This window comes from Cnephaeus nilssonii (genome assembly GCF_951640355.1).
Source record: "Cnephaeus nilssonii genome assembly, chromosome: 10".
Classification (NCBI taxonomy): Eukaryota; Metazoa; Chordata; class Mammalia; order Chiroptera; family Vespertilionidae; genus Cnephaeus; species Cnephaeus nilssonii.
In genome coordinates this window covers 93,179,609-93,203,799 of record NC_137081.1, presented here as the reverse complement: position 1 = coordinate 93,203,799, position 24,191 = coordinate 93,179,609, and the positions used below count along the sequence as shown (strand labels likewise).

The following is a 24,191-nucleotide window of genomic DNA, read 5'->3' as shown; positions in this document are numbered from 1 at the left end:
GAAACAAAAACAGAGGCCAAGCCTAAGGGTTGAAAGGTCTCAGGAGCATCAGTGCCTGGATCGGGGGAGGGGCTGTCCGCCCCACTGTCCTGGGCACCAGCTGGTGCTTCCCCACACGGGGAGCTGATAGGAGCTCCAGGTCTCCAGCCGGCCCCCCTGGTCCCCACAAAGGTGTGGGCAAAAGGAGCCACATGCTGACCTGACAAGCTCAGGGGAGGCCTGTGTGGCAGTCTTGCAAACTCAGAGACCTAAAGTAACCGCAAAAGATGGTCTGAAAATTAAACATTTAACTACAAACAGGTTACAGTGGGCAGTCATGTCCTAGGCCGATATTTTCCTTGACAACGATCAACTTAGATCTTTCCTGAGCCCATTTGCCTTTTTGCCTCTAAGATAACATATCTGTGAGATGTCTGGGTAACTTGTAACTTCCTTCTTTTGCTGGAGCCCCTGGGGCACAACCAAATGTGGTGGGCGCCAGGACAGATACTTCAAATTCCTTCATTATCATGTTAATTGTTCCTGTACCCACCTAAGTATGTGTCCATCATTTTACTTTTTATCCAATCCCAGGGGTTTCCCACCGTTTGACTTTATCCCACCTCCTTAATCCGTCACCAATGAATTTCATGTAACCCACCTCTGTCCCACCTTTGATGGCAATGTATAAATACAGATGTAACCCGCCATTCTCTGGAGCATTATCTCAATTCATTGAGGTTCTGCTTCCCGGCATATGTCGACAGTTTGGCTCAAATAAACTCACAAAATTCTTTACAGGTTTCAATAGGGTTTTTTCGTTAACACAGGACCTCTGCACGTGGGCAGTAGCTCCGGGACAGGGAAACACACCCGCCACATCCCCTGAAAGCTAAGCAGCACCTCCCCGCCTAAGGCCCTTTCAGAAACAGACTTTGGTGATGAAGATTGACAGCTGGCTTCCAGGCAAAGCTGGGCAGAGGCAGAGCCCAGGGAACCAGGGAAGTCTGCTGAGCAGCCCTGGGCCCAGGCTGCTAACAAACCTACAATCCAGGGCAGATTGGCCCCTCCTGCTGCAGCCACGGCTGTGAAGACAGACACACACGGCGGGTCAGTGGATCTCTCAGGCTTCAAGCAGGGTGCCTAAAGCCAAAGGACAGTGCCTGGCAGTGGTCAGCACCTACGTGCCTCGCAGGAAGCTCAGGAGCGTGGGGTCCAAAGCCAGCTCCCCTGGGGCACTAAACTCGCTGAAACAAACGCCACTTCCCTTTTTTCTTCTTCCTTTTTTCTCTTTCTTTGTTTGTTTTAAATTTATCTCCTGTATGTATCTACTTTATTAATTTGTTATTGTTCTAGTCACTGTTTTCATTCATATATCTAATTTTCCTCTTCCCTTTCCTACTCAATTTTTTTTCTTTTTTTCACTACTCAATTTTTTTCTTCCTTTCTCTTTTCTTTTTCTTCTGCTTTCCCAACATTTTTCTTTTTCTTATTTTATGTTTATCTGCTTTGTCCTCTATTATTCTTTTCAATATTTTTCTTCCTTACTTTTCTTTTCTTTTCATCCTCCATTTTAAACTGTTTTCCTTCCCCTAATGTCCTAATTCTTTACTCTTATTTTCTTTATTTCAGCTCTGCATTTACATATCCCCCCCCTCCCCGTTTTGTTATTCTTTGTTTGTGCTTCTTTTTTGTATGTTTGGGGTTTTTTTGTTTTGTTTTCTCCTCCTATTGTGTGTGTGTGTGTGTGTTTCTATCATTCTTGCTCTCTCTTCTCTTTCCTAATGCTCTCTCTCTGGTGGTTACTTTTGTTGGTGCTATAGGGGTCTTTTGTAGATTTTTTTTTTGTTCTTTTGTTTCATGTTTTGTTGTGCTATATTTTATTCTGTTCAGTCAGCACCTCCACAACAGCTTTCACGGTGTGCTTGGAGATGAGCCACATAGTCAGCCAGAGAGGAGACTCCATCCACAAATGGGAAAATAACATTCAAGACCCAACTACAGGAGCACCCAAATAGCTCAATTAAGAGGCTTTCCTAGATCACTCAGTTCAGGAGATCTAAGAGACTGCACCACTGGGTCTCACAAAACACCTAATACATAGACCATCCCACAATGCCTGGGAGGCATAGAAGTTATATCTAATACATAGAAGCAAAAACAAAGGGACAGAAAATGGGAAGACAAAGAAATAACCCTCAAATGCAAGAAAAGATGGAATTACTAGGAAAGGAACTAAATGAAATGGAGGCAAGCAATTTGTCAGATAAAGAATTTGGAGTAATGGTAATAAGGGTGCTCAAACAATTTAGTGAGACTACAAGCAACGTAATAAGAATTAAGTTCCTTAATGAGAGCTACACCAACTTGAAAAGAGAGGCTCAAACATTAAATAAGAGTCAATTGGAAATGAGAAACATAGAGTTGAAATAAAGAATACCCTGAAGGCCCTGATTGGTTTGGCTCAGTGGATAGAGCGTCGGCCTGCAGACTGAAGGGTCCCAGGTTCGATTCTGGTCAAGGGCATGTACCTTGGTTGCGGGCACATCCCCAGTAGGGGGTGTGCAGGAGGCAGCTGATCAATGTTTCTCTCTCATTGATGTTTCTAACTCTCTATCCCTCTCCCTTCCTCTCTATAAAAAATCAATAAAATATGTTTTTTTTAAAAAAAAAAGAATACCCTGAAGGATTCAACAGTAGACGAGAGGAAGCTGAGGACTGAATCAATTAATTAGAAGACAAGGTAGAAAAAACACCCATTCAGATCAGCAAATTTTTAAAAAGGCAGGAGGAGAATCTAAGGGAGCTTTGGGACAACATGAAATGTAACAACATTCACATTATAGAGGTACCAGAAGGAGCAGAATCTGAGAAAGGAACAAAGAACCTGTTTGAAGAAAAAATGGCAGAAAATTTCTCTAACCTGGTGAAAAAAGAGTAACTCGAGATCAGGAAGCACAGAGAGTCACAATCAAAATAAACCCCTGAAAGGCTGCATGCCCACACCAGGGGTGTGCTTCATCTCACTAACACACTCCCAGTGACGGAACTCGCTCTTCTCCCTCAACAGCCCTGGCCAGTGGGCTCCTGGGCCGTGGGAGTGGCGATGGGAGAAAGAAAAGCCAGCACCGGACAGTGCTGCCGCGCTGCCCTCGTGGGCCAGGCCTGACCAGGCGCAGCTGGCACGGCACTCAGTGGCTCCAGCTGTGTTTGCTGTTCACATGCCCAGGACACTCGAGAAGTGCATGGACCCTGCAGGGCCGGGCAGGGCGGGGGGTGGGGTCAGCTGGGCCTCTGCTGTTGCCTTTTCTCAGGAGCTACAAAGATCTCTTTCCCATTTTGAAGCTGCCACACCCCAGCAGCCTCACCCAGGGCCCCAGGTGTCGGGTGTGTCTGGAGGGGCAGCTTGTGCCTTCCTGGTTCTGAGCGGGCCCAGGCCTGGCCTGCCTGCCTGTGATGGGTGCACCCCCTGGGGAGAAGCCAGCAGCTCAGTGACCACTTGGATAGACTGTGCTCTGGGACCAGAGTGCCTGCTGGTCACCTCAGACACCCTGGGACTGTGGTCCACCTAGTGTTCTTTCTTCAGAGTCAGAATCTCAGACTCCTGGTAGGAGGCAGGAGGCAGGCGGAAAGCTTGGCTTCCTCCATTGCCTGGGAAACCCAAACCTACCTCCTGCTCTCTGTGGCTGTAGCCATCTTGGTTGGGTTTATTTGCATACTTGCTCTGATTGGCTGGTGGGCATGGCTTGTGGGTGTAGCAGAGTGATGGTTAATTTGCATATTACGCTTTTATTAGGTAGGATTCTTATTCTTTATGCCTGTGTTCTTCTCTTGATCTCTATTTCTCCTTCTTACAACAGCCCCTTTAGCACTTCTTGCAGTGCTGGCTCAGTGGTAATAAACCCTTTTCGTTGTTTTTTGTTGGTTTTTTTTTTTGCCTGCAAAGCTCTTTACCTCACCTTCAATTTTGAAAGATAGCCTTGCTGCATAGAGTAGTCTTGGTTTCAGTCCCTTGTTTTTAATTATTTTGTATATTTGATGCCATTCTATTCTGGTCTGAAGTCAGCTGACAGCCCAATGGGAACTCCCTTGTAGGTGACTTTCTGTCTCTCTCTTGCAGTCTTTAAGATTCTTTTGTTGTCTTTAATGTTTGCCATTTTAATTATGATGTGTCTTGGTGTGGGTTTTTTTTTGGGGGGGGTTATTTATTTATTTATTGAAGTTCATTCTCCCCTGAAGGAATGCTTTATTGGTTATTTATGTGTTATTTACTTTATGGAAAGACACATCAGTTGTAGCCCTGCCCTCTGCCCACCTCCCTCTGCCCACTGCCCTCTGCCCACTGCCCACCTCCCTCTGCCCACTGCCCTCTGCCCACCTCCCACTGCCCACCTCCCTCTGCCCACTGCCCTCTGCCCACTGCCCACCTCCCTCTGCCCTCTGCCCACTGCCCACCTCCCTCTGCCCACTGCCCACCTCCCTCTGCCCACGTCCCTCTGCCCTCTGCCCACTGCCCACCTCCCTCTGCCCACCTCCCTCTGCCCTCTGCCCACTGCCCACCTCCCTCTGCCCTCTGCCCACTGCCCACCTCCCTCTGCCCACGTCCCTCTGCCCACTGCCCACCTCCCTCTGCCCACTGCCCTCTGCCCACCTACCTCTGCCCACCTCCCACTGCCCACCTCCCTCTGCCCACTGCCCTCTGCCCACTGCCCTCTGCCCACCTCCCTCTGCCCACTGCCCACTGCCCACCTACCTCTGCCCACCTCCCTCTGCCCACTGCCCACCTCCCTCTGCCCACTGCCCTCTGCCCACTGCCCACCTCCCTCTGCCCACTGCCCACCTCCCTCTGCCCACTGCCCATTGCCCACCTCCCTCTGCCCACTGCCCACCTCCCTCTGCCCACTGCACTCTGCCCACCTCCCTCTGCCCACTGCCCACCTCCCTCTGCCCACTGCACTCTGCCCACCTCCCTCTGCCCACCTCCCTCTGCCCACTGCCCTCTGCCCTCTGCCCACCTCCCTCTGCCCACCTCCCTCTGCCCACTGCTCTCTGCCCTCTGCCCACCTCCCTCTGCCCACCTCCCTCTGCCCTCTGCACTCTGCCCACCTCCCTCTGCCCACCTCCCTCTGCCCACTGCTCTCTGCCCTCTGCCCACCTCCCTCTGCCCACCTCCCTCTGCCCACTGCCCTCTGCCCTCTGCCCACCTCCCTCTGCCCACCTCCCTCTGCCCACTGCTCTCTGCCCTCTGCCCTCTGCCCACTGCCCACCTCCCTCTGCCCACCTCCCTCTGCCCTCTGCACTCTGCCCACCTCCCTCTGCCCACCTCCCTCTGCCCTCTGCACTCTGCCCACCTCCCTCTGCCCACCTCCCTCTGCCCACCTCCCTCTGCCCACCTCCCTCTGCACTCTGCCCACCTCCCTCTGCCCACCTCCCTCTGCCCTCTGCACTCTGCCCACCTCCCTCTGCCCACCTCCCTCTGCCCACCTCCCTCTGCCCTCTGCCCACTGCCCAAGGCGGCGGGTCCGGCCGAGAACGCGAGAGCTGAGCCCCCGGCCCCCCAGGCCTGGACCCCTCGGGACGGGCGGGCGGCAGGCGCCCTGGTGGCCTCTTAGCGCCTGAGACCGGCCCCCACCCCCCACTCCCCCCACCCTCCACCTACCCCCCACCCCCCCACCCTCCACTCCCCCCACCCCCCACCCTCCACTCCCCCCATCCCCCACCTACCCCCCACCCCCCCACCCTCCACCTCCCCCCATCCCCTCACCCCCCACCCCCCCACTCCCCCCCCACCCCCCCACACTCCCCCCACCCTCCACCTACCCCCCACCCCCCCAACACTCCACTCCCCCCATCCCCCACCCCCCCACTCCCCCCCACCCCCCCACCCCCCCCACTCCCCCCACCCCCGACAGCCGCCCGGACGACACCGCAGGCCCCGCGGGTGCGGCGGGAAGGCCGGTGCGTCCCGAGCCCCGGGGACCTGGCGCGGGGAGCGGGGAGGGCGCCCTGGAGGAGGTGGGCCTCTCCTGGAAAACGCGGTCGGACCGTGAAGACACCGGCATGGAGAACTGGGGGGCGAACGCAGAGACCCCGGGCGAGCGGCCCCCAGGTGGGACCGGAGTGGCCCGCCCCCCGCCCCCCGCCCCCGGTCCCGCAGGGCCGCCCGGTGGGGCTGCGGCTCCAATGGGAAAGCCTGTCCCCAAACGCGGCCCCTTCCGCCCGCGGGGGCAGCGGGGGCCCCTCGGAGGCGGCCCCCCCGGGAGGCCCGGCCGAGGAGCGCGCCCGGCGGTGCTGCCCCCCCGCACGCCGCGCCGCGGGACTGCGGGCGGGAGCCGCCGCGTTGATCTCCCGGTTCTCGGACTCGGACTCGGAGGGAGAACGGTGGGGAGGGAGAGAAAGGCCCGCGGCTGGGTTCTGAGGCTGCTCTGGGTTTAAAGCAAATGACCTTGCACCCCTGAGGCCCGGAGTGTTCCCGCGGCTTCTCCCCTCCCCGGAGCGGCGCAGCGGCTGGCTTTTCCTGGGCCCCCCCGCCCCTTCCTACCCCGCCGCCTCCTTCTTCCCGCCTCACGTGGAAGGTCAGACACTGAAGGCTTTTCCGAGTGTGTGTCCGGGGAACAAAGGCCGTCCGGACAGAAGCGCTGCCCGAGCTCAAACGCAGGCTGGGCGCCGCCTCCAGCAGGCACTGGGCCCTCATCCTCGGACCCTGAGGACCAGGGCGCCCGTCTGCGCTCCGCCGTCCGCGGCCGCACGAATGTGTCCCTGCGGCTGTCCAGGCGGCTGCGGCGCCGTCGGAGGGCTCTGATGGGAGCTCCCGCCCACCCCAGGCGAGTCGCCAGTGTGCCCTCGGCCTCCACCTGTTGAAGCAACTTGGGTTCGGATTCCTGATTCGTCTGATTTGACTTCGAGATGGAGAAAGTTGCCTGCAGCCTGGGCCCGGTGCTGGGCAGCGCTCTGATCTGAGGGGAAGTGGGGTACAATCCACAGCCAAATGGGAAGACGAGCTCCCTCCTAAGAGAACTCTAGAAAGAGCCATCCCAGCAGGAATGAAGTTGGTTAACAGCTTCCCTGGGGCAGCTGTTTATCTGGGTCCTGCTGCTGGGCTCCTGGCAGGGCAGCACCCACTGGGCCCCTGTGTAGGCCGTTCTCCGAGTCCCCCCCTTGGGTCAGTGAGATCTCACAAGGTGGGGCCACAGGCCAAGCACTGGTAACACCCAGCTTACTCAGGAGCACGCTGGACCCACGTCCTTTCGGCAGCTGAGGTGGTTGTCAGGAGCTGAGGACTGGCCCTCTAAAGCCTCTCACAGCCTCCACCCCAGCCTCGGCCTTGCTGGGGAGGGCGGGGAGCGAGGGGGTGAGGGCCGGCTCTGGAGCCAGACACCCCAAGATGAGAAGCTCAGCTCTGTCACTCTCACAAGAGAGGAGCTGGGTGCCCTGGCGGACACCTGTGGGCTCCATGCTGGGCCCAGACTCCGGGGCCTGGGGCAGTGGGGCCCATGGGGAAGTGTTTGGCTGGCGTTTACCCACCCTGCTCTCCGGGGCCAGAGGGAGCCCGCCAGCAGCCATGTGCCCTTCGCCAGGTCTTCACCCCACTGGAGCTTGTGTTCCTCTCTGCCCAATGGGTACACAGTTACTCCGAAGGCTGGCTGATGGGTTAGGGAGGACACGTCTATGGTAGTTCCGATGGAAGAGCACCTCCATGCTGACGGACCATTTGGTGGAGAACTGTCATCCAGATCAAGACGCCTGGCTGCCCCAGGCTGCTCTGCCTGGGCCTGCGCTTCCCTCCAGGCCTTGAAGGGAGACTCCCCAGGACTCAGCCCAAAGAGGGTCAGGTGACTGCAGGTGGAGGTGCACACACACACACACACACACACACACACACACACCCCGCCCAGCTCCAAGTCGTTCTCATTGTGTTCAGGACACTGCACCCTCTGTCCCCAGCGGCTGTTCAACCAAATCTCAGTCTTAATGGGTTTGGGGGTGTCAGGGTGATTGTTCCAGTTCTGTTTGCTTCCAGGAGTTTGTGGTGTGACTTGATATATTTTAACAATGTCACTGAGGTTTAATTGACACAATAAACCCTCACAAACCCTCCCCCCATGCTTTCAGGGACCCCAACAGAAGGAAACCAAGGACGCCTGGCAGGGGGTGGTGTGGGCATTTGAACCCAGGCCTGGCAGCTGGACTCCCACCCAGAGGCCACTCTGGCTGGAGTCAAAACACTAGGCCCGTCGCTGCTGACCCGCTGGGGCCACGCAGGGTCCCACACGCCAGCCCTCCTCGGGGGCTCGGGGGAAGCCTGGGCGGGCCCCTCGCCTCGGCCGGCAAGGCACCTGCGGAGCCCTGCACAGGCCCCGCGCGCTTTTGTGGACTCCCGCAATTTTGTAAATATTGGCTCAACTTTTTACAACTTTTTCATTAGGGTTATGATCATGGAGGACCGATGCACACCAAGGACGAACTGCGTGGAACGGCCGAAAGGCCTCGCAGACACGGCAGCGTCTCCCCACGAGGGGCGGTCCCACCGCGGCCGGGTCCCCGCAAGGGAGCCCCCCCCCCCCCCGCCATGCAAGCTCCACGCCCTCCCAGAGCGGGGAAGCTGTTCCCCCGGCGAGTCGGGGAGGAGGGCGCAGGCCCGCCGACGCCCTCCCGCACGAAGAGCCGCCGCTCCCGCGTCACGTCCTCCAGGCGCTCCCCGGACCCTGCACGCGGGAACGGTTCCCAGTGGGCGGCCTCCCGCCTCGGAGAGGGCCCGCGGCCAGAGAAGGGCCCGGCGCACAGCCTGGGCCGGGCCCGCAAGCCCCGGAGGCGGAGCCGAGGATCGGCGCGGGCGGCGACGGCAAGAGGCGCCGCGCGGGCGGGGCGGGGCGGGGCGGCGGACGCGGCGGCGCGCGGGGCTGCGCAGTCTCCTCGGCGCGCGGGGCGGTGAGGGCCGCGGGGCGGGCGGAGGCGGCGGGAGCCGAGCCGGGGAGGCCGGGGCCTGACGGGCTGGCGGAGAGCAGTCATGGCGCCGCGCGGGGCCGGGGCCCGAGCTTCTGCGCGCGACCCGGGCGCCGAGTAGCCGGGCGGGGCCGACGCGCGGCGGCGGAGGGAGCAGCGCCCGCGCCCGCCCGCCCGCAGGCCGCCCGGCCGGCGATGGTGACACATGCGGCGGCGGCGCGGCGGGACCATGGTTGAGCGCGCCAGCCGGTTCGTGCTGGTGGTGGCGGGCTCGGCGTGCTTCATGCTCATCCTCTACCAGTACGCGGGCCCCGGGCTGGGCCGCGGCGCCCCCGGCCGCGCGCCGCCCGACGACCTGGACCTCTTCCCCACGCCCGACCCGCACTACGAGCGGAAGTACTACTTCCCGACGCGCGAGCTGGAGCGCTCGCTGCGCTTCGACATGAAGGGCGACGACGTGATCGTCTTCCTGCACATCCAGAAGACGGGCGGCACCACCTTCGGCCGCCACCTCGTGCAGAACGTGCGCCTCGAGGTGCCCTGCGACTGCCGGCCCGGCCAGAAGAAGTGCACCTGCTACCGCCCCAACCGCCGCGAGACCTGGCTCTTCTCCCGCTTCTCCACGGGCTGGAGCTGCGGGCTGCACGCAGACTGGACCGAGCTCACCAGCTGTGTGCCCGGCGTGCTGGACCGCCGCGACCCCGCCGCGCTGCGCGCGCCCAGGTGAGCCCCCCACCGCGGCCACGCGGTCGGACCGAGCGCGCCCCCCGCGCTGTCTGGCCGCTCCCCCGCCCTGCCCTCTGCGAGTCCCGCTGGCCCCAGCCCCCTGTGCCCCAGCCATCCGACCTCGCTCGCCCTGCTGCCCCAGTCTCGCTCCTTCCCCATCTCCCACGGGGCGGGTAGTGCCTGGGCTCCCGCCGGTCATCGCGGGCCGGTGTGAACCGGGGCCGCCCCACGTGTAAGCCCAAGCCGGCCTCGGTCGCGGGGGCAGGACAGTAGATTCTGGGTGTGTGTTCCCACCTGGTGCGTGCGCTTTCCTGTGCCGCTCTCTTAAGGCACTCCCACCCTAAGCTAGCGCGAGACATGGAGACCCCTCTCCCTACCCCTGTGGGCCCCCAGCCTGCCTCGAGGGGCTGGGAAGGCTGCCTGCTTGTGCGCCCCTCGAACAAAGGCCCGAGTGTGGCCTGGCTGCTGGCTCGCAGACATGGCAGACACGGCAGAGTTGGGCCCAAACCAAGTGTGAGCTTGCCCTGAAAGAGGAACAAAAGCCAGGTTGGGGGGAGCTGAGCTGGGAGGGGCAGGTGCAGCCAGGCACCTTTCCTGGGGACCCCCTATCCTGTGGAGGTTGGGGACACAGGACTGACCTAATGGGGGGCACCTCTCCCGGGACGCAGCAGGACCGTGCTGGGGTGTGGGTGGTTCAGGCTGTGTGTGGGGGTGCTCTGGGGGCCTTCTCCCAGGCGGGGAGGCTTGGCCTGCGGTGGGTTTGTCTTCCGTTCGCCTTAGGCCTGTGCGCAGTCGGCTGGGTGGGGATCTGGCTGGTGGAGTCTTGCTTGTGGGCACTCAGGAAGGCCGGGTCTGGGGGACCTGGAGGGGAACGCGGGCATCTGTCCCGTGGAGCTGAGCAGTGTCCATGCACTGCTCCCCCGCTCAACCCTGCAGTCCTTTTCCCCGGTCTTTCCCAGGCTGGTGGGCATTGGCCCTAAAGCTGGTGGGAGTTGGGGGATATCTTCCCCCTTTCCCTTGGCTGTGTTGCTCCCTCCCCCACAAAAAAGCAGCTCTCAGCCGGAGAGAACATTCCTGGCCTCCAGCAGCCGGGTGCTTACGGACCTGCCCATCCGGGGACGTTGAGCTTTGCTCTCTGCCCGCACTTGGTCAGCTCTGCACAGAAGCACTTTCCTGGCCCCATACCCCCCCCCCCCAACCCCCCCCCCTCTCTCTCACACACACACACACACACACACACACACACACACACACCCGTGGTTGATCCTCCCTGTGCTAGACTGAGCTTGGCTGGGGGCTGTAGGCCCCTGTAACGGCACCGCCCAACCCAGGTAGGCCTAGGCCCTAGGCAGGCACGTCCCTGTGGGTAGGAGGGGGCCGGTCTGCCAGAGGGAGTTACCCCGAGAGCCCCTTAGGGAGCATGTGCAGAGCTGGCTGGCAGGCCCAGCCAGGGCCTGAGTCAAGCTGATGGCCTTGGCCCTGTTTGCAACCAGGTTGTTCTTCCCGTAGCCCCGCCTCCTGGTTGGTTTTCCCTGGGGTCACAGGGTGAAGGGTCCTGGCCTCTGTTCTGGAGTTTGTCCTGGTGAGCAGGAGATCAGGCTCCTCACACACAGAAGGGGGGTCAGGTGGAGCTGATTGCTGCACACCCCACCCCTGTGCGCACCAGGCCCCAGGGCCCCACCCAGGGGGTGTGTAACAGGAATGGAAAATAAATGCCCAGCCTGGTCAGCCAGATGCCTGTTGCTGGGGTGGGCTGCCAGCCCCCCCCCCCCCCCCATTGCTGAGCTCAGCGGCAGCAGCGTCTGGAGGGGGGCTCGGGGTGCTGGAGGCCCTGCTCTGGTCCACGCGGAGCGGTCTGTGCCACCAAGCAGGTGGCAGCTTGGCCTCGGCTCTCCCTCCCGTTTCATTCAGTCCCGGAGCGAGATAGGCTGCTGCTTACCGAGCTTCCTGAGGCCACGGCCCGGCCTGTGCCACAGGCGCCTGCCCTGAAGCCAGCGCGGAGGCGGCCCTGGTCCCTGGTCGTGGGCTCTGCTCGCCCATGTTTGCAGGGGCCCAGCACCCCTCAGGAAGGCGTGCCCGTCCTCCCTGAGTGCCAGGGGTTGGTGGTGCCTGGTTTCATGAGTCTCGGATGTCACTCTCACTCCTTCCAGTAGGGCCAGGTCCCACCTTCCCCATGGGTGTGGCACCCCCCAGCTGGGGTCTGAGGAGGGGTGGCCCTGGCCCCTAGAGCTGTCCTGGCACGGCCCGTGGGGGGTCTGGGCCCAGGTGAGGCCGGGCACACGGCAGGACCTGGGCAGATGCCTTTCTGTCTCGAGGGGCACTTGGAGAATTTCTCCGCCAAGCCTCTCCCAGCCCCTGAGGCCAGGTCTCTGCGGCCTGGGGGAGGTGGGCCTTGTGCCGGAAGTGAGGGTGCTCCTAGCTGCCTCTGATCTCCTGGTCAGGCTGGGCGTTCGGGGCCTGTGCTGAGGGGCCACGGGGAGATGGCAGGGTCCCCCCCTGGGATGTGCTCGAGCCCCCGGGAGCTCCCTGACCTGGAAGAGAGTAGCAGGTGTGTGAGACCGTGGCGGATTCCTGTTTGTCCTGTGTCCGTCGAGGAGAAGGGGGGCGGGGGGCTGCCGCACTTGCTGGCATCAGCCGGAGGGCTTGTAAGGGCAGGGCTGGCCTTGGAGAGGTGTGGCTGCCCCTGCGCAGCGGGCAGGTGGCTGACTGTTCCAGGAGCTACTTTGGTGAGTGTCTCCGCACCCCGCACTCTGGTGTCACCCTGCAGGATCGGGCGGTGCTCTGAGGGCCAGAACCCTCCTTCCTCCTTCCGTCTGCTGATGGCAATGCCAGGTCTGGCCTGGGTGGCCCTGGAGTCACGTAGGCTTCATTGGGAACCAACGAGGGCATTTGGGACCTGAATGTGGCTTCTGGTGCCTCGTCCACGGCCCCACGCCCTGCCGCACCACCCCGAGGTGCTCCGGTCCCAGCAGTGGGCTGGTGCTGCCCTCTGCCCGGCTTGCCCTCACCTTGCCACGGCTCGGCAGGCTGCACCCTCCGCAGCCCAGCTCTGCTCCTCGCGCGCCAGGAAGCTGCCCTGGCAGCGCCGGTGGTGCTCTGTATCCTGTCGCGTCCGGACGTTGGCACCGACAAGAACACTCTCCACAGGACCCAGCCTCTTGGGAGCTGTGCTCCGCGGGCTTCACCCAGACAAGTTGGGTTCAGGAAATTGGCCTTGTGTGCAGCGCCCGCCTCGCCTTCCCGGTCACTTCTCTGTGCTATCGGGACCAAGCCGCATTCGCCTGCAAGGGGCAGGTGTCACCCGGCGCACAGGGCTGGGACAGTGAGCAGGACCCGGCCGCCTGAAGGCCTGGCTGGGGCAGCACGGTGGCCCGAAGCACCTAGAGAGCACTTGGGCTGAGACAGAAAGAAGCTCAGGTCAAAATGCTCAGAATTACATTTTCATTTTTTTAATTTTTTTTTTTTTTTTATTTCAGAGAGGGAGGGAGAGGGAGAGAAAGATAGAGACATCAGTGATGAGAGAGAATCATTGATTGGCTGCCTCCTGCATGCCCCCCACTGGGGATCGAGCCCACAACCTGGGCATGTGCCCTAACTGGGAATTGAACCGGTGACCTCTTGGTTCCTGGGTCGATGCTCAACCGCTGAGCTACACCCAGCTGGACACATTTTCATTTTTTAAGAAAAGGGAAAAAACATCTTTTTCAGCAGATGCAGGAGAACTTTCTTTTGAAGCAAACTTTCAACCGGTTTATGGACGGTTCTTTTAAACGGCTCTGGCTTGTAAATCATCACACCGAGGCCTGGTGCTGGCCCGGGCGCCGTGGGCCCGGCTTCTGTCCTCAGCGGCGCTCCGCTGCGGAGCCGGCCGCGCAGAGTGCCGGCCGCTGGCGTGGCCTGGCCTGTCCGCTCCGGGGCAGCCTTTCCTGTGCGCCCAGCTCCCGCCCTGGCCCGGACCCGTGAGGCCAGCGCTGTTCTTGGCGGAAGGTCTGAGAGGTGTGGCGGCTGCACTCGGGGAGAGGTCGCGGTGAGGGCATTTGTGCGGAGAGGGGCCTGTAGTCTTCCTTTCACATCCCCCTCCTCTGTCGTAAAGGGAGGGTTGGGAGTGAGGTGGAAAAGAAGAGGCCTGTTCCCCACGCATCCCCTTTTCTGTCACTGAAGCCGTCATAGAACTTCTCTGTAAACGTTCCGTGTGGTTGAGCATAACGGAGCAGGTCCCGCGGGCGCCCTCCCCGAGGCCCGGAGCCGCCCTGCAGCGAGCCCGGCTGGGAATATTTCGCATAGCTCCGGTTTCCTTTTGGAATTCCTGGGAGTGGAACTCCTGAGTGGAATGGTCGGGATGTCTAGATGCTCTCCGTATAAATTACTCTCCAGCAAGCCTGCGCCTGTGTGTTGCCTCTGGTGGAATGGGGTGCCTGTCTCGGCAGCACCCCTGTGGGACTGAAGAGTCCGTGGGAGGCTGGTCTGGTTCCCTCACACTTGCTGCTCAAACTTAAATCGTTCCAGAACGCTGTTCGAGGAGAGATTTGTTTGAAACCCGAATCTTTTTTCCCATTAGAAACGACGTAAATTGAATTAATCCATTCCAGACCCCCAAATGATTCCCTGTTTTACCCTTTCTGTATACAGTACATGTCTAATGTGCTGTTTAATCAATAAATTTGTGGAACCACCCCCTACTAGCCTTAAGCGGATCACTTTCAGCCCTCGGTCCCGGGGTGCAGCATCTTAGCTTGTCCACATATCTCTGCCTCACAAATGCAGTCACTGGCTAACTGCTATTCCTCTGTCCACACCACCACGTTCTCCTGCCTCTTCCACTTGCTGTGAGCTTTGTTTTGTGAGCACTTTCACACCCTTAGCAACATGAGCACTCCTTTTTTTAAAATATATTTTGATTTCAGAGAGGAAGGGAGAGGGAGAGAAACATCAGTGATGAGAATCATTGATTGGCTGCATCCTGCACGCCTCCTACTGGGGATCGAGCTTGCAACTCGGGCAGGTGTCCTTGACCAGAATCAGACTCGGGACCCTTCAGTCCCCAGGCCAATACTCTATCCACTGAGCCAACTGGCTAGGGCAACATGAGCACTCTTGGTGACCTCTTTATGTTTTAAAATTGTGCTAATTGTCCATTGCACCAGCAACAAAAGCAAAAAAAAACACAAAAATATTCATGATTTCCTGAGATGCTAAGTACTCCAGGTTTAGGAGTAAACCCAGGTTAGGAGTGAAGTCGACTTCTCTCCTGGGTGTGTGGCCGGGGAGAGGCTTTTTGTCGTGCGGATGTGTCCACATGGAGGGCTGTCCGGTTGAGAACTGCAGCTCTGTTAGAAAATCGAGACATTTTTTCTGTGAGCAACTTGGTTAAGAACCAAACGGTTGGAGTTGGGAGACGTCCGGGAACCGGGTCTGCGGTGTTTAGAGCGTCCTCACTGGCCGCGGCCCCACCGGCAGGCGTGTGGTGTTGGCCCGTTTTCCACCAGAAGGCCGGGCAGGGCCCAGGGAAGTCGGGGAACTTGCGGAGTCCCTGGCCTGGAGAGCCCACAGCCGGCCACGGACATCTGGCTGTCCCAAGCCTGTGCCCGGCCAGCGCTCAGCTGCAGCCGGGAGGTGGTGGTGGCGGTGAGCAGTAGCCAGCCCTGGGGCGGCCGGCCAGGCCCAGCACATGGGCTCCTGCCCTGGGCAGGCCTGGGAAGTCTCCGGAGGGTTCCGTTTACGGGAACCATCTGCAGCCTCGCTGGACCCTGATCGGGCCACACCCTCAGCTCTGGCTGTGCCTAGGAAGCTCGCTGGCGGCAGCTTAGACTGTGGTGCCCGAGCGAGGGCTTTGGGCAGCAAGGCGATGCCTCTCCCGTGGACGGGGCGTGGGAAGTTGTGTCATTCAGCCAGGACGTGACTCACCTGAGAGCACACAAAGCCGCCAGGGGCCGGGCTCTCTCCTGACATTTTCTGAGCATTTCTCCTCACGTGACTTAAAACCTCACGCAACAGCCTCTCACTGCACGCCGGCTCCTCCTTGGGGCGGGCCTCGGCCTCACCTGCCAGCACGCACAGGTGAGAAGACATGTTTGTAAGAAGGTTTTTCTCTTTTAAGACTCTTGTGCTTGCCTCTTCCAGAACTCAGTTGGCTCTTTTTCTTCCCATGAAGTTTTTGCCGTCTTTTTTCTTTCTTGGGAATGGGGGGTGTTATTCAGGAAAAAAGTATCAAGCTTGGCTGGGGCCACCAGGGATGAGATGCTGCCCCAGCCACAAAAATAGTCCAGCAAGTGAGTGGTGATGGCAGGAGATGTGCCCTGGAACATCCGAGGGGTTTGCAGAAGCTGCCTCCACATAGGGTTTTGCAGGATGAATAGGAGTACACCAAGGAAGTGGTGCTCTGGACCCACTGTTAGGTTTCTAGACACGTCCTCGTCCTCTGGCAGCCACTCGTAGGGACAAGTAGGGCCTAAGTGGCAGTGGGTGGGGACAGTGTGAGTGGAGAAGGGCTCTCCCAGGTGGTCTTGATCCGGCATCTAGAAGGTTCAGGAACCTGGAGAAGGCACTGTGCGTAAATTAATCAAGAGTCCAGAGACGCATAATTTTGAAAGGCATTTGGGGGGCCAGAGGAGCCTGGCTAAAGAAACCAAGTTCTCCTTGTCTCAGGACCCCTTGCTTTTTATTAACACAATTTGTCCTAAGGCAAGGTGGAGATATCCACGTCAAAGGGTAGGTCTGCATACACAATTTATGGTCAGATTGGAATAATTGCCTTGCCTTCGGCTGTTCAGGTGTTTGGCCAGGAAGAGGCAATAACATGTAGATTAAGATGCCCTGAGCTGTCTGGCAGCAAACAATCATTTATGCATCCTTCTCAGGCTTGGGGAAATGCCCTCAGCCATCTCCAGATGATTCAGCCCTGCTGACAGGCTGGAACTGGCCTCCGCAGGCCGGCAGAGGCCCGGGCGTTGGCTCCCCGTCTGCCCTGAACGCAGGCCCGTCTGGCTGTGGGACTTGCGGCCTGACAGTGCCCTCTTCTGGTGTGACGTTGTCCCAGACCCCGCTTTCAGGCCAGGCATTTGGGAAGAGTGTGGGTGCACATATCCACAGGCCAGTGAGAGGACTGGCTCCAGACCGCCGGGCTGCGGGGACACTTCACTGACACAGGAGCAGCCACGAGGGCGCCGCCAGCTGTGGACCCGCTCACCCTGCCAACCTCGCGGGGCCTGGGGCCTGATTCAGTGATGGCAGCCTTTCCGCGTGAGGGGTGTGGCCTTCCCCGGGCCGCGGGTGGCCTGGCCTGACGGCTGCCTCCAGGGTCACTGTTTCGAGCCCCCCACCTCCCACTGGGTCAGACATGCAGGGGCGTGTTCACTCAGCCAAGCACCCTGGGTCTGGGCCCCCGCTCACCAGGGCTGCTGGTGGGGACAGACATGCCCTGAATTTCACAAGTCCTCTTCAGGGTCTCGCCCTCTCTGTACAGGTGGGGCTCTGGGACGACATATGTGGGATGTGGCCCCAGCGTTCCTTCTGGGCAGCCCGGGCAGCCGCTCTGGCTCTGGGCCCAGCTGGGCACCGGAGGAGGAGAGGGCCCCGGGCGGCCTCGCCCCTGTTCTGGAGTCCACGGTCCATGGGCAGCACAGGAAACCACCTCTCGGCGCCCAGGCCCCATCTCCCGGGGGCTGTGGCTGCTGGTGTGCCTGAGGCACTGCGGCCTGGCCTCCAGCCCCATGTCCATGCCTTGTTCTGCCGTGGGCAGCGCACAAGCCTGCTGCCAGGAGTGGGCCCGGGGCCTCGCCGGTGTGGTGGGCCCTCGGGGGCTAACCACGCCCTTCAGCAGGCTGGGGGAGGGGGTGGGGAGCACAGCACGGGCCCTGGGAGGAGGCGGGGGCTCTGATGTCTGAGCAGGTGCAGCCGCCCCAGTTTGTTTGTATGAGGAACACTGGCCGGCCCAGCGCAGGGACCAGCAAACCGTGATTGTCTGGCGTGGCGATGGCTGTTTGTAAGCTTGTGGGATCGGAGGGGTCCCATCCCCAGGTCACAGCAGGGGCTGCAGGGGGCCTCATGCCCCAGGGCCGACATTGGAACCTCAGCTCTTGAGTCGGAGCAGCCCTGTAGCCCCGGCCCAGCCCTGAGCGCGGAGGCCTCGATGTGAGGGGGGCAGCGCTCAGGCGGCTCCGCCCGGCCTGTCCCAGGGCCACGTGCGGCGCGGTGTGCGGTGGCGGGAGGACTTGGTGTGCACGGTCAGCTCCCGGAACTTCGGCCCGCCTCCGCCTCCGCCTGAGTGAGGGCTGGTGGTCCAGGGCGGCCTGGCAGCCAGGGAGCCGCTAGGAGCAAAGAGCCCCAGCAGGTGGGAGAGCGAGGCCCTTCCTCGGAGCCAGAAGCCCTGACCACGGAGGACGGGTGGGGTCCCAGCTCTGCCCCTCGCAGGCTCTGTGACATACGTGCCCCGGGCCCCTCCGCGGAGCGGGCGGCCGAGAGTGCCTGCTCACGGGTGGGGGGGGGGGTGTGCCGGCGCGGGGACTCCTTTACAAGAGGCTGCGGTTCCCTCGGAGAGGAGAGCACGAGGCACGAGGCGTCAGCTCCCGACCCCCTCGGAGTGCCCGCGGCTCCCACCCGACGGCGGCCTGGCCATGCCATGCTCCCGCGGTGGCGTCTCCTGCTCACCCCTTGGCCATGACTGCTCCCCAGATCGCCAGAAAGCCCGACGGCTGGTGGGCAGCCCAGACGAACGGGCTGTGGCGTGGCCTCGGGGAATGCGCAGGGCGGCCGGGTGTCCACCTGGCTCTGAGAATTCGTGAGGCCCAGCCAGGGGCACCCGGTGGCGAGGGGAGAGGTGACAAGGTGGGTGCCGGGCGGGGCCTAGGACGTGCGGCTGCTCCCCTTCGGCCGGGCCGGGGTCACACACGCACCACATGACGGTCTGATCCGCCGTGGCCCCAGTCCCAGTGCCTCCACCCGCTGAGCCGCCCCCCGCCCCCCTGCACTGTGTGCTTACATGTCACTGCAGACTCCTGTGCCCCCTGAAGCAGCGCACAGCAGTGTAGATCCTTCTAGAACCTGCATCAGATGGAACGTGGCCTCTGAACCTTGCTTTCCCCACTCAGCCTTGTTGTTGAGGTTGATCCACGTCGGTGCATGGCATGCATGTTTAGTTCGTGGATGCTGGTGTGGCACTGAGTTTGTCTGGACACGGCTCTCTTTCGCCTGTGCTTTGTCCTGCGAGCGGAGGAAGCGCTTAGGGCCGGCGACTGGCCAGCCTGCTCCTCCCCAGCAGAGGGCAGTCCGTCCTCAGCTCTGCTCGAGGGGCCCAGCGCCCTCCAGCCTGGCTCCTCCAAACTGCCCCCGTGCCGTGCCGAGCTCCCCCACCGATGGGACCGTCAGCGTTGCCGTTTGCCAGGCCAGTCGCCATGGTCTTGGCACGCTGCTCCCGTGGCCGGTGTGGCCGGCGTCCCGTTGGGTGACTGGCTGCTGTCGGTGTCTCGGCCCAGAGGGTTGGTTTGTCCCCCGACGTGTTCTGAGCGTTCGCACCGCAGGGAGGGGGCAGCGCTGGAGGGGGGTGGCCCTGCTGACCTCTGACCTTTCTGGGAACCCCATGCATTGGGGCTCAGCCGTAGGCCTGGAGAGCTGACGGGGACAGATGGTGGCCAGCCCTCCTCCCTGCAGCAGGCGTGTCCCAGGGCCTGCCCTGGAGGCCTCGGCCGAGGCCAGGCAAGTGGGGGGCCTCCCGCCTGCGGCTGGCACCCACCAGCCCTGGGGTGGCTCCCTGTGAGGTTGGTTGGAAGAGGGTCCTGTAGCCAGAACCAGAGGCTGGAGGCCACTGCTCTGAAGTCAGAGCCTTTCCGCCTCGATGGAAATCCAGGAGGGCTTCCTAGAGTGAGGCCTGCAGGAGTCCCTGTGCTCCCCGCCTGGCCCAGCCTGCACCCCATCTCCACAGCCACACCCAGGGCCGCCCTGCAGGGCCCTCCCGTGGGCAGAGCTTCCTGCCCCCGCGGAGGAGAAGGACGAGGGCAGGGCTCCCTTATCATCCCAGCAGCTGGGGTGCACCTCGCCCAGCCCCACGGGCCCAGGGCCCCGGGTGGGGTGAGCATCGCCCCTGAGTCCTGAGCGCCACAAACTCGGTGCCAGTGCCTCTGAGGCTCTGCAGTCATGTCACCACCGCGAGGGGCCGTGGGGGGTCATCTTGGAGCTGGGGCCAGGTTTGGGGTGCAGTATGGTGTTTTCTCTTTAAGCCAGGGTCACCTTCTCATCGAGGAAACTGCAGCTGCAGGAGGCAGCCTCCAGCCCAGGCTGTCAAGCTGTGGTGCTGTTTCCGAGCGCCCAGTCGGCTGGGCTGGGGGCAGGCGCCTTGCCGAGGGCACCGTCGGAGCCCAGTGGCTGGAAAGACTCCCACCCCACCGAGTGCCAGGCCTTCCTTGTTCTGGATGCCGTTTGGGGCCCCCTCAGGGCAGATGAGAAAACTGAGGCTCAGGGCCTCAATGACTTGTCGCCCAAGGGCACGTGTAGCAGAGCGGAATGCCCCAGGCCTGTGTCCCCGGTCCCTGTTAGCCCTCTCCAGGGGCGGGGAGCAGGCAGGTCCAGCGAGGAGGGAGCCAGGCAGCGGGCATTCCTGCCTGTGGAGGGCCGCAGGGCAGCTGTAATGACGCGCTTTCCCAGGAGCTCAGATGGTACAGGGGCCTGGAGGGAGGCCCCAGTGCCCAGCAGCTCACCCTCCCTGAGCCAGCTGCCCGGGGTCACCTGCCCGAACCAGCTGAGTCAGATCTCAGGGCTGCTCCCCCAGCCGTGAAGGCAGGTGGAGGGGGCGGCAGAACGCGGCCTCCGGGGCGATTTGGAGGCTTCGGTGTCACCTGTGAGGGGAGGTCTGCCCGCAGGCACCAGGCAAGGGGCACGGCCACCCACGAGCGCAGTCCTGCTCCGGGAGGACCAGGCCCCACCAGCCTCACGCCTGGCACGGCCTCCTCACCCGCCTCTGGCAGCACAGGCTCCTCTCTGCCTGGGGGAGGGCGCGGCCGCTTGTTCGGCTCACACAGGCCCGGCGGTCCGCCCAGTGTTGTGAGGAGAGGCTCGTTTGTTTCTCTGGAAGCTGGGCTGGCAACGTTCCCAGGAGAAAACACCATTTTTATCAAGTGAAAGGCGGTCAGGTTTCAGCCAGGTGGGTGGAAGGCGGGCGGTGGGCGAGTAGGGCCGGCCAGCGGAGCCGGCGGGGGTCACAGGACCACAGCAGGCCCGAGGCGCCTGTCTCCTGCTTTCCCCTCACGGCCCACACTCACCGGCCTGATCGCGGAGAGCTGAGGCGGCGCCTGCACTGTCCCTGAGGTCCTCGGGCCACAGGCGGCCTTGAGGCGGCAGGGCCCTGTGGACCGAGGAACTCCTGGCTGGGGAGGTGGGCCTCGCGTGGCACAGCAAGGCTGAGCCGGCCCTTCCAGCCCCGCTTGCCCGTTCCGCACCCCCAGCCTGAGCCCTGCGTCTGGTCACTGTGTCCCTTTGCTGCCCAGGCCAGGGGTGGCCTGAGGTGATGCCCAGCCTGGGGTGGTGGTAGTGCAGGTCTCAGTGCCCGCGCTGCAGGTGGGGTGGTGGTGCAGGTCTCAGTGCCCGCGCTGCAGGTGGGGTGGTGGTGCAGGTCTCAGTGCCCGCGCTGCAGGTGGGGTGGTGGTGCAGGTCTCAGTGCCCGCGCTGCAGGTGGGGTGGTGGTGCAGGTCTCAGTGCCCGGCTGGTGGCAGCATGGGCGGTGCTCCTGCCCAGCGGGGACCATCTGTCCAGCCCCTCCCAAGAGCTGTCCCAGGTCATTGCCGGAGGAAACGCTCCTTCAGGTGTGCCGGGGGTGCTGGCCTGCGCTGCGTGTGGGCACTGGTCACCGGCCTCCCCCAGCCCCAGCTTTGACCTGTGGCCAGGAGCTGACACAGCCTAACCCTGGGGGCCCTTCCGTGGCTGGGGCTGTCGAGGTAGCACAGGAACCCCAGCCCGATTCTGTCAGAGCCTTTTACGCCTTTTAATTTAACAGGTTTCACTGAGCCCTCGCTCCTTGCGGTCTTGAGGGGGACACTGACCTGGGACCCAGCCCCACCCCCACCAGGGCTCCCAGCTGTGTCTGATGGGCAGCTCGGGGTTGGGAGGGCCCGGGGCGGGGGGTGGTCTTGGCACCTCCCTTGGGTTATGCTGGTGGCACCACTGAGTTTACGGGGGGAAATGAGGCCCCAATACCCTCTGGTGGCATTTCTGCTGTCCATCTGCCAGGCCAGATGCTGGTTTTCTCCAAGGGCCATCAGGTCAGTCCCTTCGCTCACACCTTGCTCTGGCCTCCAGCAGCAGCTCAGCCCTGGCCCGCATGGGTCTGGGCACAGACATGCTCCCAGTTGTCTGAGGGCGCTCCACACTCCCCTGCCTCAGGGAGGCCTGCAGCCCTGGCTGCACCACCCACGTGGCAGGGCCACCTGGCAGCTGTCTCCGGAGCCAGGCCAGTGGAGGCCGCCTGCCCGGGAGCAGCCACAGGGGCCATTGCATGGCAGCTGCATCCTGGCCCAGGCCGTGTTGCCCAGAGCCGCCAGTCTCCCCGGGTGCCAGGGGGTGCTCAGGGCCATGGACATTCAGGACTAGACCTGAGCACTATCTATACACACTGAGTGGCCAGATAATGAAGATCTCTGAACGCATAATAATCAGCCACTCGGTGTATATCCTATATAATAAAAGGCTAATATGCAAATCATCCCCTTGACCAGGAGTTCGACCAGCAGGCAGACCAGCCAACCACCCATGTCCCCTCCCCCTGGCCAGGCTGGCCGGACCCCACCCATGCACGAATTCATGCACCGGGCCTCTAATACACACACACACACACACACACACACTCACTGAGTGGCCAGATTATGATGATCTCTGAACGCATAATAATCTGGCCACTCAGTGTATATCCTATATAATAAAAGGCTAATATGCAAATTGTCCCCTCGACCAGGAGTTCTACCAGCAGGCAGGCCGGCCAACCGCCCATGTCCCCTCCCCCTGGCCAGGCTGGCTGGACCCCACCCATGCACGAATTCATGCACCCGGCCTCGTGTGTGTGTGTGTGTGTGTGTGTGTGTGTGTGTGTGTACATACGTACATACATACATACATACACTGAGTGGCCGGATTATTATGCATTCAGAGATCATAATAATCTGGCCACTCAGTGTATATAAAAGGCTAATATGCTTAGTGTCCGACTGTCTAGATAATGACGTCACGTAGCAACGCCCGGCTTCCTCTCCCTAGCGACTAGCCTCCTTGGAGTTTCTCCAGCCCAGGAACACGACTTGCTTTACAGCCAGGTGGAAACATTTCACACTGTAACCAAATGTCTGTGAAGCATTTTCCCGTGCCTCATCTCATTGATCCTCACAGAAGTCCTGGAGTAGGTAGATAGGAGACTCGGTAGAATCCCATTTTCTTTTGATTAGCCAGAAAACAGATTTAGAAAGTTTAGAAACTTGACCCAACTGAAAAGAAGAAATGGTGGACCTTGAAAATGGCTTCAGGTTTTCTCACTGCACAGAATATAGTCAAACACTGCTGCAGTTAAATATTTTACCCTTTTTTCTCCCTGCGTGATCTACAATAATAATCTGCTTCGTGTTGATATTTATTGCTGTGTTGCTGACAACTACCTGAAAGAGACGTTGGGGTGCTTCACGGGCTGGAAAAAGTTTAGCTACATCAGAAAGCAGGTCTAATGAAGCAAGTTTATTCTATATAAAAGGCTAAGTTGACTCACGCATACATGTTACATATAAAGCTCTTGCTGGCGCCAACCGCACACGTGTTTCCGTATGCCATTGTCAATCGTAAATTTGGTTGACACTTCTATTATAGAGAAAAGGTGAATAGCGATATTAAAATATTTCTTCTAATTAATTTCCTTTCAGTGTGCATGAATTCATGCACCGGGTCACTAGTTTTAAATATTTACCTTGAGTTCTTCTTCCTATAACAGTAGCACCTGTGGTAGCTCAGGAGCAGAGGGAATCCTGGCCTGGGCCGGGCACCTCCCTCACTGCCCCGCTGAGGCGGCTGAAAGCCTTCTTAGGTGGCCACTGCGCGTGAGGCGTCAGGCGGGCGGGGCCTAGCGCTTTCCAGGGGCTGCAGGCGGGAGTGCATATTCGTGGAGCGGACCTGACGGCCACCACAGAAGCTGCCCTCTGCCTTCTCGCTGAGCGGCATCTGCGTGGTTCCGGCGGGGCAAGGGCAGCGTGTTGTCTCCGGCTGCTCGGGCTCCAACCCTGTGGCTGGTGGAGGAACAGGCCACCCTGAGTGTGAGCTCAGCATGGTTTCCAGGCACCAGGACCCAGGGGGCTACGCTCTGGTGGGCAGAGCCACGGGCCTCAAACTTGCACACAGCGTCCCCAAGATTGGGACAAGCACCTCCACCTCTATCCTGTGCGGATTGCCCAGGCCCCGGGGGCACCGCGGGCTCCATGCCTCCACGGCTCCCAGCCCCTCCCACCCACACCGCTGTGGCACCTGGGCAGCGGGAGCAGGCCACTGCTGCTCTTCTGGGCTGGCCACGTGGCCCGGGCCTGTGTCCA

The 24,191-nt window shown here is 61.0% G+C and overlaps 1 protein-coding gene across 1 annotated transcript in view; it reads left to right on the top strand.

The window, feature by feature from the left end:
* Positions 1-8,881: 8,881 nt before the first annotated feature.
* Positions 8,882-24,191, top strand: part of HS6ST1 (heparan sulfate 6-O-sulfotransferase 1) — a 34,910-nt gene continuing 19,600 nt past the window's right edge. Inside the window, exon 1 of the mRNA XM_079781933.1 lies at positions 8,882-9,645. Coding sequence (XP_079638059.1) covers positions 9,128-9,645 — 518 coding nt within the window. The 5' untranslated portion in view covers positions 8,882-9,127. The remainder of the gene's footprint in view (positions 9,646-24,191) is intronic.